Raw genomic sequence first — 19,284 nt, 5'->3', positions numbered from 1 at the left:
AGAGCAATGCTCAGAGCATGACACCATTCATGACAAAGTACATGCAGCACTAATCATATATTCCACCATATTAAACACTCACACCTTCTGCCACCGAAGCATCATCTGCAGTCTGTGCCAGCTACAAGATGCTTCTCAAAAGAATATTTTTTAAGGTGTGGTCAACCCCATAGATTAAGGAAAGAAGGTCCGACAAGGAATGGTTACTACCAAAGGAGAAAGGAAGGCAGGCAGATAGGGAAACCTGAGTATATCTCGCTTCAAAACAGAAACATGGTTGGGCTGGGGGTAAATACATTTCTGGGATGTTCAGCCAGAGCCAAAACCCTGGCATAGCAGGTGGCTCATCTGCATTAAGGGGAAAGGAGCAGGTTTCAAGGGTAATAGTGATAGAAGACTTGACAGGGAGGGGAATAGACAGCCCACCTGCAACTATAGGTTTGAATCCAGTATGGTATGTTTTCTTTCTTGCTGCCAGGATCAAGGATGTTCGAACCATCACAGGATATTCTAAAGGAGGAGGGCAACAGCTGAAGGTTGAAATTCACATTGGTACCAATGACATAGGCAAAAAAAAGGAAGATCCTGCAACATGAATTTAGGGAGCTATGAAGATTAAAATGCAGGACTTCTACCACTGTAATCTCCAAACAACTTCCCATGTCAAATGCTAGTGAGGAAAGAATACAAGGCTAAATTGCATTCATAATACAAGGAATCAGACCAGCAAGGCAGATGAACTGAGTGATGATTAGCATATGGGAATACGTTGCTGCTATCACTGAGACATGGATGAAAGACAAGAGACTGTAGAGCTGGAATCTGGAGCAACCAAACCTGCTGGAGGAACTCAGGTCATGCAGCATCTGTAGGAGGAAAGGAATTGTTGATGATTCGGGTCAAAACCCTGCATCAGAACTGAGAGTGGAGAGGTGCGATGGCCAGTATAAAGAGGAAAAGGGTAGAGGCGAGAAAGGATTCCGAGCCGATTGGTGGACTGAAAGATGACAGGCAGGTAGTATCAGATAGGGGAGGTGAGCATGCAGCATCTGTGGGAGGAAAGGAATTGTCAATGTTTGCAGCATCTGTGGGAGGAAAGAAGGGCAGGATGGGTAACTCAACATTCCATGGTACAGAATCTTCAGGCATGATGTGGGAGTGATATAATACGAAGGGAGCATTGCAATATTAAGAAGTCCATTACTGCAGTAATTAGGGAGGCCTTTGAAATATGGCCAAATGGGTAAAGCCTAAAAATAAAAGAGGAGCGATAACTTTGCTGGGGTGTACTTCAGACCTCCAAACAGTTCAGCAGGAGATAAAGAAGCAGATATCTAGGTGAATCAGAGATAGGGTTGAATAGTAGAAGATTTTAACATTCCCAACATTAACTCAGGTTACTTAGTTTGAAAGTATTAGAAAGGATGAAAGTATATCCAGGAAAACTTTTAAAGACAGTATGTAGACAAGTTCAGTACTACCGCTTCTCTGGTAAGACTGTCTTAGGGAATGGATCCACGCAAATGGTTGGAGTATGACTGAGAGTGTATTGAATGAGAACATTTTTGGAGATAGTGACCATAACTCTCAATTTCAAGGTAGTTATGATGTTATTGCTATCACAGCGACCATAGTTAAAAGGTCAAGACTGGTCACTCAAGGGATAGTCCAGAAATTAAGATGCTGAAAGGGAGAGGAGGGGGGCAGAGGATGCCAATTTCATCATTAGACAACTCCAGGCAAAATGGACTGGGAGACAAGGTTACATCTGAAGAGAGGGAGTCATTCTAAAGTGAAACAATGAGAGTTCAGTGCCAATGTATTCCTGTAAGGGTGAAGGGCAAGGACAAGACCAAGGAATCCTGGATGTCCATAGATATTGAGGGTTAGATTTGAAACACAAAGGAAGCAGATGGCAAGTATAGAGAACTGGAACCAGGGGAGGCCTGCCTGCATTACAGAAAATGTACAGAGGTATTAGATGCTTTAGTGAGCTGCAAGGTGAGAAATCCCCGAGGCCTGGTGAGATGTATTCCAAGCTGCGATGGGAAGTAAAGGAGGATTTCTGACACTCATGACAGATTTTTCAATCTTTGCTGGCCAAATGGTTATGTGTTAGGATGACAGAAAATGTGGCACCTTTACTCAAGAGCAGCAGGGGTAAGCCAGGTAATTACAAACCTTTGAGTATAATACAAGCAGTAGGAAAGTTATTGTAGAAAATTTCTGATGGACAGAATTAATCCACACTTAGAAAGGCAGGAATTAATCAAAAAAAGACTGTCAGCATGGGTTTGTTAATGGAGAGATTCTATCTGATTAATTTGATTATATTTTTCTAAGAGGCAACAAGGAGTAGAGGGAAATGCAATTGATGCAGTCTACATGGACTTTAGTAGGAAGTTGACAAGGTTCCACATGGGATAATGGTCCAAGAATCCATGGGATCCAGGGAGGTTGGAAAATCAGATCCAACTTTGACTTAATAATAGGAGGCAGAGGGTAAAAGTCAAGTGTTTTATTATTGGAACCCTGAGACTATTGGTGTACCACAGGGTTCAGTGCTTACTGTATATTATGTATATTAATAATTTGGATGTGACTGCAGGAGGATTGATCAGTACAGGCAACACTAAAATTGGTGTTGTTGATAGTGAGGAGAGTAGCCCTATGCTACAAACAATATTGATTAAATCGCTAAGGTGGACAGAGAAGTGGCAAATGGACTGAACTGAGCTATAACTAATAATCTACAAGGAGTTGTCTGAATGTCCTTTCTGACCTTCATTTAAGGATGATAGCGACACAAGAGACTGCAGATGGTGGAATCTAGAGCAACAATCAATGGGCTGGAGGAACTTAGCAGGTCATGCAGCATCCATCAGAGGACCTGATATAGGGTTTTGACCCAAAACATTGACAATTTCTTTCCTACTACAGATGCTGCATGACCTGCTGAGTTCCTCTAGCTCATTGTTTGTTGCTTCAAGGATGATAGGCTTGGAGGACACGTTCCTCTAGGTTATGGTTTATTTTGGTGGACAAACCTATCCCAGAAGCTTTCAGAGTACATGGTTCCTCTGTACCCCACTCCACAACTGAGAAAAAGCTCTTCAAACTAGTAAAGGAACTAGTTGTTAACGAATGATAGAAATTCAAGCACAGGTCACTGTATTTTGGATATAGGAAATTCCTGTGTCAAATAGATTTTGAAAAACTTTATTAGAACAACGAAACTCAAGTTAAAAGGAGTTAAACCATTTTGTGCAGTTTCAAAAAGAATTTTTGTTTACCTTCTTTCATCTTTTCCCTTTAAGGTCTTGGTGATGGAGCTTTGATCATCTCGACACTTAACTGTGCTCATTACTGGTGCTGTAGATTCGCTCATGTTTTGTACCGCACCTTTACTTTTCTTTATCTTTGTTGTAGGAGACCCCAAAGCTGGATGCAACTTTTGAGCAGATCTTGTAAAAGGTTTCCATATTGTCACTGACCTACTTGCAGCAGAGTTAGATCCATTCTGTACACTTGCACCGCATGGAGATTTCCCGGTTTTGTGACCTGTAAACTGTTGTTCTCTCTTGTTCAATTTCCTACAGTTCTTTTCCATCTTTTCTTTTAAAGGTTCCTTTGGATTAGTCATTCCACCTGTAGATTTAGCTGCAGCTGAGGGTGCCTTGGCTGCTCCGGGGGCCGCCCTGGTCGTGACCACAGGCCTGGACGCGCCCACTGGCCTGGCTGCCCCAGGGGCCGCCCTGGACGCGCCCACTGGCCTGGCTGCCCCAGGGGCCGCCCTGGACGCGCCCACTGGCCTGGCTGCCCCAGGGGCCGCCCTGGACGCGCCCACTGGCCTGGCTGCCCCAGGGGCCGCCCTGGACGCGCCCACTGGCCTGGCTGCCCCAGGGGCCGCCCTGGACGCGCCCACTGGCCTGGCTGCCCCAGGGGCCGCCCTGGACGCGCCCACTGGCCTGGCTGCCCCAGGGGCCGCCCTGGACATGTCATCAATACCAACTGCCCATGATTGATTATCTGAAGCAGTCTTCTTTAATCTGCCAGCTTGAGTATTATTTGCCTGTAGTGGAAACCGCTTAATTAAAGCTGTACCTGTAGACTGTCCAGTAATTCGAGCTGTACTGACTGTGCGCTTATTTTCCTTTTCTTGATAACTTGATTTATGATTAATTTCATTACATGTTGAAGCTTCAGGATTCAAGTCCCTCACATGTTGTCTGGATTGAGCTGTTGCATCAGCAATAGATTCCTTTTCTGCATTTGACTCCTCTGGTAATAAAGCAGTTGTAATTTGCTTAGTGAGGGTGGGATTTTTTTCAGTGGTTTTTGAATCACACTGAACTTGACTCCTAGCAACCATTGATTTGGCATGATTAGTACATGTTAGGTTCTTCGCACCTTTGAGTTTAGATTGTTTTGTCTGAGCATCATGCTTCTGGTCTCCTCCCTGAAACAACAAAGTTCATGCAACATCATTTGAGGCATTAAGTAAACCATGTTGGTTTTTATTTAGGGAAACATTTGGGAAATGAAAAATTATTTGGAAAAATTCAGATGCTTTATCCTCCTAGTCAATTATTCCCTCCTCTTTACCCACCCACTATGAAATCTTCCTTTCCAAAAGGTGCTAGAACACATCACTATTTCTAATTTGTCAATCGTTCAACCAGATAATTTACAACTTCTACACCTTTTATGCTCCCAAGCCCACCTCTGCCCTTTAAGATAAGATTTCTTTATTAGTCACATGTACATCGAAACACACAGTGAAATGCATCCTTTGTGTAGAGTGTTCTGGGGGTAGCCCATAAGTGTCGCCACACTTCCGGCGCCAACGTAGCATGCCCACAACTTCCTAACCCATATGTCTTTTGGAACATGGAAGGAAACCAGAGCACTTGGAGGAAACCCACACAGACACAGACAGAACGTACAAACTCCTTAGATAGTGGCAGGAATTACGCTAACCACTAAACTATCATGTCTGCTTTAGTATCAGAATCCCTTAAATTCATGTCATCTTCAGTATCCACCACTTCCGGTCGCTGCTTCCTGGCTTTTCTTGCTCCAGCCTAAATTTTAACAAACTGCACAGTATGCTGATATACCTCAGTAAGCCAACTCACTAACCAATGCTATATTCATTAAACTATACGGCTTTTTTTTTTAAGAAACTGCGCCATAATTTACTCCAGACCATACTCCTACCCCCGAAACTACCTTTTTGAAAGATTTCATTGCTCTCATCTTTGCTTTCCCCTCTTTGAAACTGATACAGAACTAAAAGAATCCCACTGTCATTCTTCATAAGAAAATTTTCAATTACCACTTGCTTCCCAGCCTATTTAGTTTTTCCCTCATTCGTTTTAAAGACAAAATTAACAACAATAAGGATCACAGAGAAGATCATCAACTACTAAACCACTGTTTGAGACCTGAAATTTAGCCCTGTGTGTTTTGAACACAATGGTTCCAAATTCTCATTCAATACAGAACTGAGAATGTGAAAAGATAATTCAAGATGTGCTCGATGTTTCCTCCCACAAATGCCACAAACTATTAAGATTCATCTATTACAATTCCATGTCTTTTAACACAATCTGGAATAGTTTAATAAAAAGAAAATACACACCAAAATACTGCTTTGACATATTATTTTGGGTGCAGCACAGATCTTTGACCCGAAACATCAACTGATGTTAACCTGAGTACTTCCACCATTTCCTCATTGTTCCCAATGATTAGCAGTTGTGGATTTGGCAAGAAATTATAATTACAACAAAAATCTCAAGATTAATCCCAATCAAGTTGGACAAAACCAAATACAGTATTACCCAACAAACTTAATGCCCTTTAGTAAAAATTCGTCTTATCTAGTTACTTAGTCTGAAAAAGATCATAGGTTCCTACTTACCAAGCCAGCTTTGAATGGAGCAGTTCGTTGCTGTATTTTCTGGTTAGTTTTGTCCCCTAAATAGTACCTGAAAAGATACATTTTTATATGAAAACCACTAACTGAAAATTTAAGTTAGTTACTCAGACAAATAGACACATAAAATGGACAATGAATAAATGCATATAAAATTGAACTTTCTGAATTGTATATCACTCATCAAATGACATGCTGATTTGCTACAAATCATTATGTTAAAGAACACAGATTGCAGTAGTCTTTAGAAGTGTATATTAAAAAAGCACACCATCTCAGAATCTGCATTTTCCAAACATCTGCTGATTTAATATGTAGCGGTTGCTACCGCGGAATAAAACAAGACTCTACTCGGAGGATTGCCAAACAGAACTGGTTTATTTTCCCGCCTTGCGCGGGCCCTTTAAGGGAGAATGTTCCCGCCCAAAACAACCGGCAATGACGCAAGTCCTACGTCATCAGGACTTTCCCGCGCGTGGGTTCTCCCCGTCGCTCGGAAAGACTAGGCCCGCCGCCATCTTGGGCCTCGTCGCTCCGACTGCCGAGCCGGTTCGCCCGACTAGACGGTGAGTCGCCACACAACTCCCCCCCAGAACCGGCGAGACAGTCCCCAAGGTCCGTGGGCTGTGCCAGCTGCCGCTTAGGGCGGCGGCCTCTGCGTCGCGGCAACCTCGACAGGCTGTTGCAGATCCAAATGGGCCGGTTTGAGGCGGTCCGCCGTGAAAACCTGTTCCCTGCCTCCAATGTCCAAAATAAAAGTGGATCCGTTATTCCGTATGACTCGGAATGGTCCCTCATATGGTCGTTGCAATGGCGCCCGAGGTGTGCCCCTGCGAACGAAAACAAACTTACAGTCCTGTAGTTCCTTGGGCTGGCAGGATGGGGCTTGACCGTGCCGTGAGGTGGGAATCGGGGCCAAGGTGCCAAGCTTCTCGCGCAGTCTTTGTAGGACTGCTGGAGGTTGTTCCCCTTGGTCCCGAAGGGCAGGTATGAAATCCCCGGGGACAACTAGTGGCACCCCGTATACAAGCTCAGCTGACGAAGTGCGGAGGTCTTCTTTGGGGGCAGTGCATATGCCGAGCAGGACCCAAGGCAGCTCGTCAACCCAGTTAGGACCCTTCAGGCGAGCCATCAAGGCCGATTTCAGATGGCGGCGAAAACGTTCCACCAACCCGTTTGATTGAGGATGGTAGGCCGTGGTGGTGTGCAGCTGCGTCCCGAGCAGGTTCGCTAATGCAGCCCAGAGACTGGAAGTGAAATGGGTGCCTCTGTCTGAAGTGATGTGGGCCGGAACGCCAAAATGTGAGACCCAAGTTGTGAGCAGCGCCCGGGCGCAGGAATCAGTTGTGATGTCAGTCAGGGGGGTTGCCTCAGGCCACCTCGTGAAACGGTCCACGATGGTACGGAGGTACCGGGCTCCTCTTGAAACCGGCAGAGGGCCCACGAGGTCGACGTGTATATGGTCGAACCTCCTACGGGTAGGCTCGAACTGCTGTGGTGGGACCTTGGTGTGTCGCTGGATTTTTGACGTCTGGCAGTGCGGACAAGTCCTGGCCCACTCACTGACCTGTTTGCGCAGGCCATGCCGGACAAACTTGCTGGCGACCAGTCGGACAGTAGATCTGATGGACGGGTGCGCCAACCCACGTACCGAGTCAAAAACGCGTCTCCGCCAGGCTGCAGGGACTATAGGGCGGGGCTGACCAGTCGCAACGTCGCAAAGTAGGGTCCGCTGACCTGGACCAACCAAGAAATCTCGGAGCTGCAGACCCGAGACTGCAGTCCTGTAGCTGGGCAGTTCGTCGTCGGCTTGCTGTGCGTCAGCCAGGGCCGTGTAGTCGACACCCAAGGATAGGTTGTGGATGGTTGGTCTGGAAAGTGCATCAGCAACGACATTATCCTTTCCGGAGACATGTTGGATGTCAGTTGTGAACTCGGAAATGTAGGATAAATGTCTCTGCTGACGAGCTGACCAGGGATCGGAGACTTTGGAGAAAGCAAAGGACAGAGGCTTATGATCGGTGAAAGCGGTGAAAGATCACAGGCCTGCCTTCTAGAAAGTATCGGAAATGCCGGACCGCCAGATACAGCGCTAGAAGTTCCCGATCAAAAGCGCTGTACTTCAGTTCGGGCGGTCTAAGGTGTTTGCTGAAAAACGCCAAGGGTTGCCAGCGGCCTTCGAGTAGCTGTTCCAGTACCCCACCCACCGCGGTGTTGGACGCGTCTACCGTGAGGGCAGTCGGGACGTCAGTCCTAGGGTGTACCAGCATCGTGGCGTCTGCCAGGGCGTCTTTGGCCTTAACGAAAGCAGCCGCAGCCTCGTCAGTCCAGGTGATGTCCTTGCCCTTACCAGCCAGCAGCGAGAACAGAGTGCGCATGATACGGGCTGCTGCAGGGATGAAACGATGGTAAAAGTTGACCATCCCAAGGAATTCCTGTAGGCCTTTGACTGTGTCGGGGCGGGCAAAATGGCGGATAGCATCCACCTTGGCGGGTAGGGGTGTTGCCCCGTCGCTGGTGATTTTGTGGCCGAGGAAATCGATAGAGTCAAGTCCGAATTGGCACTTGGACGGGTTAATCGTGAGGCCGAAATCGCGGAGGCGGGAATACAGCTGGCGGAGGTGGGAAAGGTGTTCCTGGCGGTTACGGCTGGCGATCAGTATGTCGTCCAAGTAAATGAACACGAAGTCCAGGTCTTGGCCTACCTCGTCCATCAGCCGCTGGAAGGTCTGCGCGGCGTTCTTAAGGCCGAACGGCATCCGAAGGAATTCGAACAGGCCGAATGGGGTGATAATCGCAGTTTTGGGGACGTCATCCGGATGGACCGGGATTTGGTGGTATCCCCTAACGAGGTCCACTTTGGAAAAGATGCGGGCCCCGTGTAAGTTCGCTGCAAAGTCCTGGATGTGAGGGATGGGATAGCGGTCCGGGGTGGTGGCGTCATTCAGCCTGCGGTAGTCGCCGCAGGGCCTCCACCCTCCGGTGGCTTTGGGGACCATGTGCAGGGGGGAGGCCCAGGGGCTGTCTGACCTGCGAACAATCCCCAGCTCCTCCATGTGACGGAACTCCTCCTTTGCCAGGCGGAGCTTGTCTGGAGGTTATCGTCATGCACGGGCATGAAGGGGTGGCCCTGTGGTAATGATGTGGTGTCGTACCCCGTGTGTGGGCCTAGAATTTGTAAACGAAGGTGCCAAAATCGATGGGAATTCGGCTAGGAGCTTGGTGAAATCGTCGCCAGAAAGGGAAATGGAGTCCAGGCGCAGGACTGGTGGGCTGATTTCTCCCAGGGGATAGGTCCGGAGAGTGCTAAAGTGGACTAACCGCTTCCTTCGCAGGTCGACTAACAGGTTGTGGGCCCGAAGGAAATCGGCTCCTAGGAGTGGTCGGGCAACGGTGGCAAGGGTAAAGGTCCAGGTAAAACGGCTGCCGCCAAAGTGTAATTGAAGCGTACGGGTGCCGAAAGACCGTATCGTTGTACCGTTGGCGGCATTGAGTAGAGGACCTGGTGGCCTGTCACAAGTGTCGCGGCCTGTCGGGGGCAAAATACTGACCTCCGCTCCAGTATCAACGAGGAAACGCCGTCCAGATTTCTTGTCCTGAACGAAGAGGAGGCTCTGTCGGCGGCCAGCCGCCGTAGCCATCAGCGGTGGCTGGCCCTGGCGTTTCCCTGAAACTTGCAGGGTGGGCGGCATCGACGGGCCTCCGCACCCCACCTCTGATGGTAGAAGCACAGCTGGTCACCCGTGTCGTTGTCTGCGTTCCTGGGGCGTGGCTGCTCGGTTGCTGGGGCCGGGCGAGGCGGGCGTTGGGCTCGCGGCCTGGTGATTTGACTGACGGACGAACCGCTCTTGCGCTTGGCCCTCCACAGGACATCTGCCCGGGCGGCCACCTCACGGGGGTTGCTGAAGTCGGCGTCAGCTAACAACAAGTGGATGTCATCGGGGAGCTGTTCGAGGAAGGCCTGTTCGAACATCAGGCATGGCTTGTGACCCTCGGCCAATGCCAGCATCTCATTCATTAGGGCGGATGGGGATCTGTCCCCCAGGCCATCCAGATGAAGCAGGCGGGCGGCGTGCTCACGACGGGAGAGGCCGAAGGTCCGGATCAAAAGGTCTTTGAAAGCCAGGTACTTATCTTCCTCCGGAAGCGACTGGATGAAGTCTCCAACCTGGGCGGCTGTCTCCTGGTCCAGAGAGCTAACCACATGGTAGTACTTCGTGGAGTTGGAGGTGATCTGCCGAAGGTGGAATTGTGCTTCGGCCTGGTCAAACCAGACGCTGGGCCGAAGTGACCAAAAGGTGGGCAGCTTGAGGGCCACTGCGTTGGCTGCTGCGCCGTCGTCCATTTCGCGGGTCCAAAAGCCGTTTGGACCGTCGGGGTTACCAATGTAGCGGTTGCTACCGCGGAATAAAACAAGACTCTACTCGGAGGATTGCCAAACAGAACTGGTTTATTTTCCCGCCTTGCGTGGGCCCTTTAAGGGAGAATGTTCCCACCCAAAACAACCGGCAATGATGTAAGTCCTACGTCATCAGGACTTTCCCGCACGCGGGTTCTCCCCGTCGCTCGGAAAGACAAGGCCCGCCGCCATCTTGGGCCTCATCGCTCCGACGCCGCGCGACCCGACTGCCGAGCCGGTTCGCCCGACTAGACGGTGAGTCACCACAAATAGTTATTTTCTAATGAAGTTAACATGTAAGACTTGTAAATAAGAATCTTATTAGCATTGAATTGAATGGCTGGAAAAAAAATCATACCCAATATATGTACCAATGCTCCCTACTGAAGTTACTTCCATATTCTTCGTGTCTAATATTATCACTAAAAGATATCTTATCACTAAAGGACAATACGGCAGACATTGCCAGAAGAAAAAAAATCTTCTTTATTTATTAAAGAATGCTAGCACGTGGATCTTATGGCACTTTGGCAAAAAAAAGAAAATAATAATAGATTTTAATCATTTTGTAAATTATGCAAAATTAATCTTGTAATAAGGTTGGATAAAAGTTCACACACCACTAAAGGAGTCTCACCCAGTGTTAATTTTAGATAATGGCTGGGCATGGAGACAGTTCGCCAGGTTAAGCAAAATCTAAAAGAGCAGGAACACTTTGAAGCTCGGTTACACATAACAACTAAATCACATTAGAACAGAAAAAATACACAATTAACCTTTTAAAATTGCTGATCAACAGTTCTTGCCACAAACAGGAGTATACACTTTTAAAAAACCCAACTGCAATACAGGGTAGTAAAGGGACAAATCTATCAAATAGGTATGCTCGTGTAACATTGTCCATAAATTTTATGCCAAATTTGTGGCTAGCATGTTTTCCTAACTAATGTGGACAAACCTGTCAGTAGGACCTGGAACCTTCAGTTTCCCCTTTCTCTGGAGATAGGCTTCAAGTTGTTGCCTGCGGCATTCTGTTTCAGAGAAAGAAAATGTTGCTATGGGTTAAACTTGTAATCATTATTTAATTAAATCTCAAAATACACTGAAATCAAAACCTTTTATAGGATACAGGCTGACTGCATTTGCTTGAAGATACAACTACTGAAGTCAAAAACTAGGCAACAGATAAATACAAACAAAAAACGTGCAGGTACATGTTGCTAATTTGCTCGGGATCAAGCCTGCTTGTTGTTTCTCACTTCTCATCAGTGGAACAGATAGTAGTTCCTGCAGCTGCAAACAGGACTCCAGGATGGTATGCTACTTTCTTGGTGCCAGGGTCAAGGATGTCACCTGCAGGACATTCTGAAGGGGGTAGGAGAACTGTTAGCGGTCACAGTACACATCGACGCCAACAGCATAGGTTTATATAAAAAGGAATGAGGGCCTGCAATCTGACTATCAGAAGTTAAAAAGCAGGACCTTAAAAGGTAGTAATCTCCATATTACTCCCAGTACCACAGAGTGGGAGTGGACCTGGCCCCATGCCTCGGAAAGTTATACTACTACTCCGCAACATCTAAAACAAAAATGAATTAAGAGAGTTTAGTTGCATTAATAATGACTAATATCTAATATCCAATAGTCCAGAAAACCTGCCAATCTGGCACTACCAAAGTCAATGGGTGCTGAATTATCCAAGTTTTACTGTATTAGGAATTTCGAAAAGTGTCCTTCAAAGGACCACACAAAGAATTACTCTGCAATATAAAAGCTTAAGCTGTTGGAAGAAATATATTGGCATCGATGGAATATTGGCTAAATAGTAGGAAGCAGCAAGTAAGGGAACACTATAATCATTGAAGTGCTGCAAGAATCAGAGCTGGCCAAAGCCAATAATTCAAAGACAATAAATCTTAATGAATTAGAGGAAGGAAGCAAGTATACTGTAGCCAACTCTGAAATATTCAAGCTTTGCCTACATTTCTAGAATATATTGAGTAGTCTTTGTTTAAGCCTACTCAGGCCACCTTCCTCCTTAAATGTTATATCCTTGTATTGTTGTTGTTTCCTGAACTTAAATTAGCAGCAAATGGAATGAAATTTTTCATCCCACTTTTCACTTTGTTTTAAACCTTCACTTTTCTTTATGTATTTCTGTCTCCATCCAAGGGGATAGGTTATCCATCACTAGCCCACTGAGACCCACACCTGTCTGCTATACTCCCTCCCACTCTACTTCCTGTAAGGACCAATTCCATTTTCTAAGTTCCTCCACATCTACTCTACTAATGAGTTTCCACAGAGCCCTCGACTGTATTGCATTTATTTGATGCAACTCCTCTTCTGCCAGTCAGAACTCAGATATGGTTCCTTTAGTTCTTGCCCTCCACCAACCCTCTCCCCTTCTTCCAGTACTTTCCCCATGCAACCACAAAAGATGCAACACCTATTCTTTTACTTCATCCCTTCCCAATATTCAGGGACCCAAACAGTCCTTTTGTTTTTCCCCATACACTGTAGCCAAATGTGCAGATAATACAAAAGTAGGTGGACGGCAAGCTGTGAGAAGGATACAAGCGGTTTACAGAGAGAGATTGATAGGTTAAACAAGTGGGCAAAACCTTAACAATAAAGAGTATAATGTGGGAAATGTGAAGTTGTTCACTTTGGAAAAAAAACAAGACAGACAAATTGCAATTACATGAAGTTTGCAAAAAGCTGCAGCATTAAAGGACTGGGAGCCTTCGTACTGAAAGCTAGTACATCAGGTAACTAGGAAGGCTAATTGAATGATTAGTTCAAGACAGTTAGAGTATAAAAGTAGGGAGTTCTTACTGTAATTCGACAAGATAGGTATATGGCATCTGTAGATGCAGACATTTTATAGAGCCACACAACACAGAAACATACCCTTCAGCCTACCAACTCCATGCTGACTATCAAGCACCCATTTAAACTAATCCTACATTAATCTCATTTTATTCTCCTCACATTGTGATCCTCTTATTTAAGGAAAGATATATTATTATTGGAATCAGTTCAGAGATAATTTACATGGACGATCCTTGGGCAAGGACAGATTATCTTATCATATAATACAGCACAATATAGGCCCTTCAGCCCACAATATCATGCTGATATTTAAATGAGGAAAGATTGAACACATTGAAGTTTAGAAGACAGGTGATCTTATTGAAACATACAAGGCTCTCAGGGGCTTGACAGGGTAAATTTTGGAAGAATGTTTCCCTCATGGGAGAATCTAGGACCAGAGTGCATAGTCTCAGGATAAGGGTTGCCCATTTAAGACTGAAATGAGGAATAATTTCTTCCCTTAAAGAGTAACAAGTCTTTGGAATTCCTTGTGCCAGAAAGCTGTGGAAGCTGAATTCTTGAAATTATTCAAAGCTAAAGTGGACTGTTAATCCACAGGAGAAATGAGGGTTATGGGAAGAAGGCAGGAAAGTAGATAAAGAAAACTGGATCAGCCATGATCCCACTGAATGGCAAATTGCCTACACCCCACCCCTTCCCATCTTATTTTCTTAAGATTTTTTTTGTGCGGCACACACATTAATCTCACATCTTATTTGATAATTCTAGTAACCACTTTAGCATTTGTTGCAGCCTTTAGTTTTAATGTCTGAGGAAGCAAAAAAAATGATCCAAAAATGGAACATAATAAAATATGATATTGATGGCATTGATAAAATCCATAAAATCCAGTATTTCACTTCCCACATGGCAAGCCTAATACCAGTTCTGATTTTACAAATAGACTTGGCAAGTATTCAGAAGATGGGAGAGAGAGGGAGATAATATTTTTGTAAGACCTTTTGCAAGATTCAGTGATGGGCTATGGTTATAACAATGGCAAGGCAATTGATAGGAAGTAAAATAAATTTAAACTTCTACCAGTTCCACCCTAGTTGCTAAACTATCATCCAAACTTTTGTCAACCTGTGGACAATTTCTTCAAAGTCTGGCTTGTCTGCAATCACCCACCTTATGGAACATTACCCCCACTGGACCTTCACCAAAAATTGTGTCCATTACTCTCATCCATGCCTATTACTAAAGACAAATCCACCTCCTCAAATATGAAATAACCTGATACAGCAAGACCTAATAACTATTGGACTAATAAGTGAAAAATAACATTTATGCTTTACAAGTACCAGGGAACAAGATCAAATCTAATCACCTCCCCTTCCCAATGGGAATATCCTGGAGTTTGGACAGATGGTGGGGTGGGGGAAGAGGGGTATAATTAAGTTGACCATAAACAGTGATCAGAATATTAACTGCTCTCCTTGCACAAAATCTGTAACTAGAAGGCTTCCCATCTCCCAGAACCATTCTACCACTGATATGGCCCTTTTGGCCTACTTTGTACATGTCGACAGTTATGTACCCAGACTAATGTCATTTTCCTGCTCTTGGCCTGTGGCCTTTTATGTCATGGTGATTAAAGGGCTCACCTGGACATAAATATTGAGGCACCCTATGGTAGAGTATTTTAGATTCCAACCACCCTCTGGATGAAAATTCCTCAGAACCTTTCTAAACCTCTTACCTTAAACCATGCCTTCTGGTTTTGGGCATCTCTGTGGAAAAGTTTCTCAATATCCATCCTCTCCATGCTTTTCGTAATATATACCTCAATCAAGTACCCCTTAGCTGCCTCTGCTTCAAGGAAAACAAACCTAGCTTTTCCAGTCTCTCCACCCCAGACAACATTATGTTTAATCTCCTCTGCACCCTCTCCACTACAAATCACATTCTTCCTATAGAATTGGAACCAGGACTATACATAGTAGTCCAGCTGTGACCTAACTAATGTTTTATAAAGCTGTACCATAACCTCCCTGCTATTATATTCTATGTCCTGGCTAATAAAAGCAAATAACCTGTACACCGCCTTTACCACCTGTGTTGCCACCCTCAGGAATCCTTAGGTTTGCACAATGTCCCACTGTTCCTCAATAGTCCCATGGCTCTACCACTTCATACTGTATCACTTTACACTTATCCAGATTAAATTCCATCTGCCATAGCTATACCCATTTTATCAATCCATCTATATTATCCTTAAGCCTAAAATCACCCTCCTCAGCAACATTCATTTTTGTGTCAGCTGCAAACATACTTATCATTCCCCCTGCAGGCACATATATAGCATGTATAACATTTATATACAAGTCACAGACTTCCGATTACAAACAAACTCTCCTCCATCACCCTCTACCTCCTATTAGCAGGCCAATTTTTTTAAGAGCCCTGGATCCCATGGGCTCTAACATTTTTGATCAGTCTCCATGTGGGACCTTATCAGGTGTGTTGCAATATATTCTACTTGTTGAATGGATTACCTTGAACTACTTGCAAGTACCATTCAGAAGAAAGAAATTCATTTGAACAGAAAACTACAACCCTAAATATCCACTAACTTCACCGCCACCTTATAAGCCAGAAACCACATAATAAATTGAAGTAAGCCATCTGGACATTCAAGACTGCCCCACCATTCATTAAGATCATGTCTAATCTTTTAACTTAGCACCATTTTCCAACACCACATCCCTTTATTCTCTGAATATCAAAAACCTAACTTTGCATTTTGAATGCACTCAAGGTTTCCACACCTCTCCAGCACAGAGAATTCACCACCCTCTGCAATGAAGAAATTTCTTCTCATTTCAGTTTTAAATGACCTACCCTTCATTCTGAAATTGTCACCTGGCTGTAGACATCTCTGTCAGAACAAACATCCTCACTGCATCTAGCCTGTCAAGCCCTTTAACAATTTTGTAATTTTCAATGAGATTTCTTTATCCTTCTTCACTACAGAGAATACAGACCGATTTCACTCTAAGCCAAATCCAATATCCGTTGAACCAGGCTTGCTGCATTCCCTCTTTGGCAAGCACATTCTTTCTTAGGTAAGGCAACCAAAATTGTACACAGTACTCCAAGTGTGGTCTGACCAAGCACTATAGAATTGCAAAAAGACTTCCTACTCCTGTAATCAAACATTGTTATAAGGCTAACATAGCATTTTCCCTCCAAATCTTGCTGCACTGCTTGTTGGTCTTCAATGAATTATGTTCAAGTAAAGGTAGACCCCTTTGAACATCAATACTACCCACTATTTAACAAATACTCTTCATTTCTGTTATGTTCACATTGGATGGTCTCACATCTTTCCCATTCAGATTGTCTGTAAATCCTCCTCCATACTCAAACTGATCTAATTTAGCATCATCAGCAAAACTGGAAATTTAAAATTTGGTCCCCTTAGCCACATTGTTGATATTGAATAGTTGGGGTCCCAAGCACTGATCCCTACTAGTCACAGCTTGCCAACCTGAGAATAATCCATTGAGCTCCACTTTTCCTTATCTGGCCAATAACAGATTTCTATTCATCTCAATATACCCTTGATTCCATGTACTCTAATCTCATTTACAACTTCCTTTGACTTTACCAAAAAGCATTCCAAAAATCCAAATGCACCTCATCCAGTGGTTCCCACTCATCTATTCTCAAAGTCATATTCTCAAAGAACCAGTAGATTTATCAAATATAATTTACTTTTCACAAACCCAGTGACTCTGCTCAATCCTATTATTATTTTCAAACTGGTCTGTTATTACAGCTTTCATTACAGATTCCAACATTTTCCCTACCACTAGGTTAGGCTAAACAGGTTGATAATTCCCAATTCATGTTCAAGTTTATTATCACAGGCATACATACCCAGGATACAAATGCCATGGAAATTAGCTTTTTGCAGCAGCATGTTACAAACATGATATACGTGAGTTAACATAAACTTGAATTAACATAAATTATACATAACTTACATGACAAAATTAAACGACATTTGTGCAAGTTGAGGGAACATACCTACTTACAATATGAAGTCCCGAGGTTTGTAACATGTATTTAACAATTTCAAAGTCAAAGTGGAGTTTATTGTCATATGCACAAGTACATGTGTGCACAGGTGCAATGAAAAACTTGCAGCAGCATCACAGGCACATAGCATCAAGTAGTTCCACCCACCCTATAGACGTGGCTGTACTTACCTGATGCAATTTGCTCCAACTGCCGGTTCTTAAAAGCTATTGCTACCATGACAACTTTAGTTTGTACCTATCATAGATATGCCTTGTTCTCTCCACCCCTTTGCATTTTAAAGCACTTGTCTTTTCACTTTTCGAGTACTGAGGGAAGAAGTCATGGATTGTCTCCTTCCCTGTTGATGCTCTTTGCCCTGCTGGGTGCTTCCAGTATTCTTTTATTTATGTTACTTCATCTTATCTAATGCCCCAAGACTAGGGCACGGAAAACATGGACATCAGCACCAAACAGATCCCCGCTACTCAGCCATAATGACCACGGGCACCTGCGGCCAGGCCCAGCCAGAGAGGCTGCTCAGGGTAAGGTGAGCGAGGATGTACCCCTCATTGAGGCGCGGCCAATCCCCCCGCCGTTACCTGACTCGGCGATCCGAACGCGGTCACACCGCGCTCTCATCTCCATCCCGCCGTCCACCGCCTCCCAACCGTCGCCGCATTCAAACCAGTCGCCGCCGCTCGCGCCGCGCCCTGACGGGAGGCGCCAACGGGACGTGTTTCAAATTCGGCCAATCGCAGCCCTGCTGCCCTCTTGACGTCAGTCAGCGCGCAGCCTGGGAAGAGCGCCGTCAGTGGAGCGGGAGCTTCAACCAGGGGGTGTTGTCGTTTAGACGTAGTGAGGATGGAGGTCTATGAAAACTCTGTCATTGGAATAGGAGGTAGGTTTTAAGGACTTTGCCACAGCAGGCACTGTGTTTTGTCACGGTAAGGCGGACATAAGTAAAGATTCAAGGAAGTTCTCAAAGCCTCCATTAAGGAATGTGACATCCTCATTGGCTCCTGGGAATCTCTGGTTCATGGTGGCTCAAAGGGGGGAAGGAGTTTTCGGGATGGTATTGAGAAGCTTGAGGCCACGCATCGGGAGCAAACAGAAGTCCTACAGTAAACTGGAGAGACTGCAGATTCAGGGAGCTGGAGCAAAAAGAAACAAGCTGCTGGAGGAAGTCGGTGGATCAGGCAGCACCTGTGGAGGCAAAGAGATGGTTCCCCTTACTGGCTTCATTTGCCCATCAACCCCTTCTCCTCACCTGGATCCACTTATTGCAACAAACAATCTACTGGAGGAACTCAGCAGGTTGAACATCATCTGTGGGGGTGCGGGGGGGGGGGTGGTGTAAGGAATTTTAAAAAAAATTTTATTTACAGCGTGGTAACAGGCCCTTCCAGCCCAATGAGTCCGCGCCGCCCATTTTCTTAAACCCAATTAACCTACCCGTACGTCTTTGGAATGTGGGAGGAAACCGGAGCACCCAGAGGAAACCCACGCAGACACGGGAGAACGTACAAACTCCTTACAGACAGCAACGGGAATCGAATCCTGATCGCTGGCGCTGTAATAGCGTCGCACTAACCACTACGCTACCGTACCGTCCCCATTTGTCTGTGTTTTGGGTTGAAACCCTGCAACTGACAACTCCTTCCCTTCCTCCCCCATAGATGCCACTGACTTCCTCTAATAGATCATTTGTTCCTCCAGATTCCAGCATCTGCAGTCTCTTGTGTCTACTCTGGATCCACCTAGGATTGCCAGTTCCTGTCTCAACACTCCTTATCACCTCTTTATACTGGTTCTCTCCTCTCTACATTCTCAGTCCTGATGCACAGGGTCTCAACTGGAAATGTTGACTATCCCTTTGCCTCCACAAATGCTGCCTGATGCACTGAGTTCCTCCAGCAGCTTGTTTCTTTGTCCTGCATAAACTAGAACACCATCTCCCAAAAAAGCCCACCCTTCTGTCCCTTCAATGTCACCTGCCTCATCTGTGAAATTCTGCGGTGCCTTCATTGTCCTCACTTTA

The 19,284-nt window shown here is 45.3% G+C and overlaps 1 protein-coding gene across 3 annotated transcripts in view; it reads right to left on the bottom strand.

The window, feature by feature from the left end:
- ckap2l (cytoskeleton associated protein 2-like) overlaps window positions 1–18,487 on the bottom strand; it is a 32,645-nt gene extending 14,158 nt beyond the window's left edge. Inside the window, exons 1-6 of one of the 3 annotated variants that reach the window (XM_052041045.1) lie at window positions 17,846–18,487; window positions 11,299–11,371; window positions 5,927–5,993; window positions 3,969–4,459; window positions 3,294–3,812; window positions 427–510 (exon numbers count right to left, since the gene is read on the bottom strand). In XM_052041045.1, the coding sequence (XP_051897005.1) occupies window positions 427–510; window positions 3,294–3,812; window positions 3,969–4,459; window positions 5,927–5,993; window positions 11,299–11,371; window positions 17,846–17,891 (1,280 nt within the window). In that variant the 5' untranslated portion in view covers window positions 17,892–18,487. Of the gene's footprint in view, window positions 1–426; window positions 511–3,293; window positions 4,460–5,926; window positions 5,994–11,298; window positions 11,372–17,845 lie in introns of all 3 variants that reach the window. The other 2 variants (XM_052041043.1, XM_052041044.1) reach the window with 2 other exon arrangements.
- Window positions 18,488–19,284: the final 797 nt, after the last annotated feature.

The sequence above is a fragment of the Pristis pectinata genome, chromosome 29, assembly GCF_009764475.1.
Source record: "Pristis pectinata isolate sPriPec2 chromosome 29, sPriPec2.1.pri, whole genome shotgun sequence".
Classification (NCBI taxonomy): Eukaryota; Metazoa; Chordata; class Chondrichthyes; order Rhinopristiformes; family Pristidae; genus Pristis; species Pristis pectinata.
Note: the sequence above shows the minus strand (reverse complement) of the source record. Positions and strands in the feature narration are given on the sequence as shown.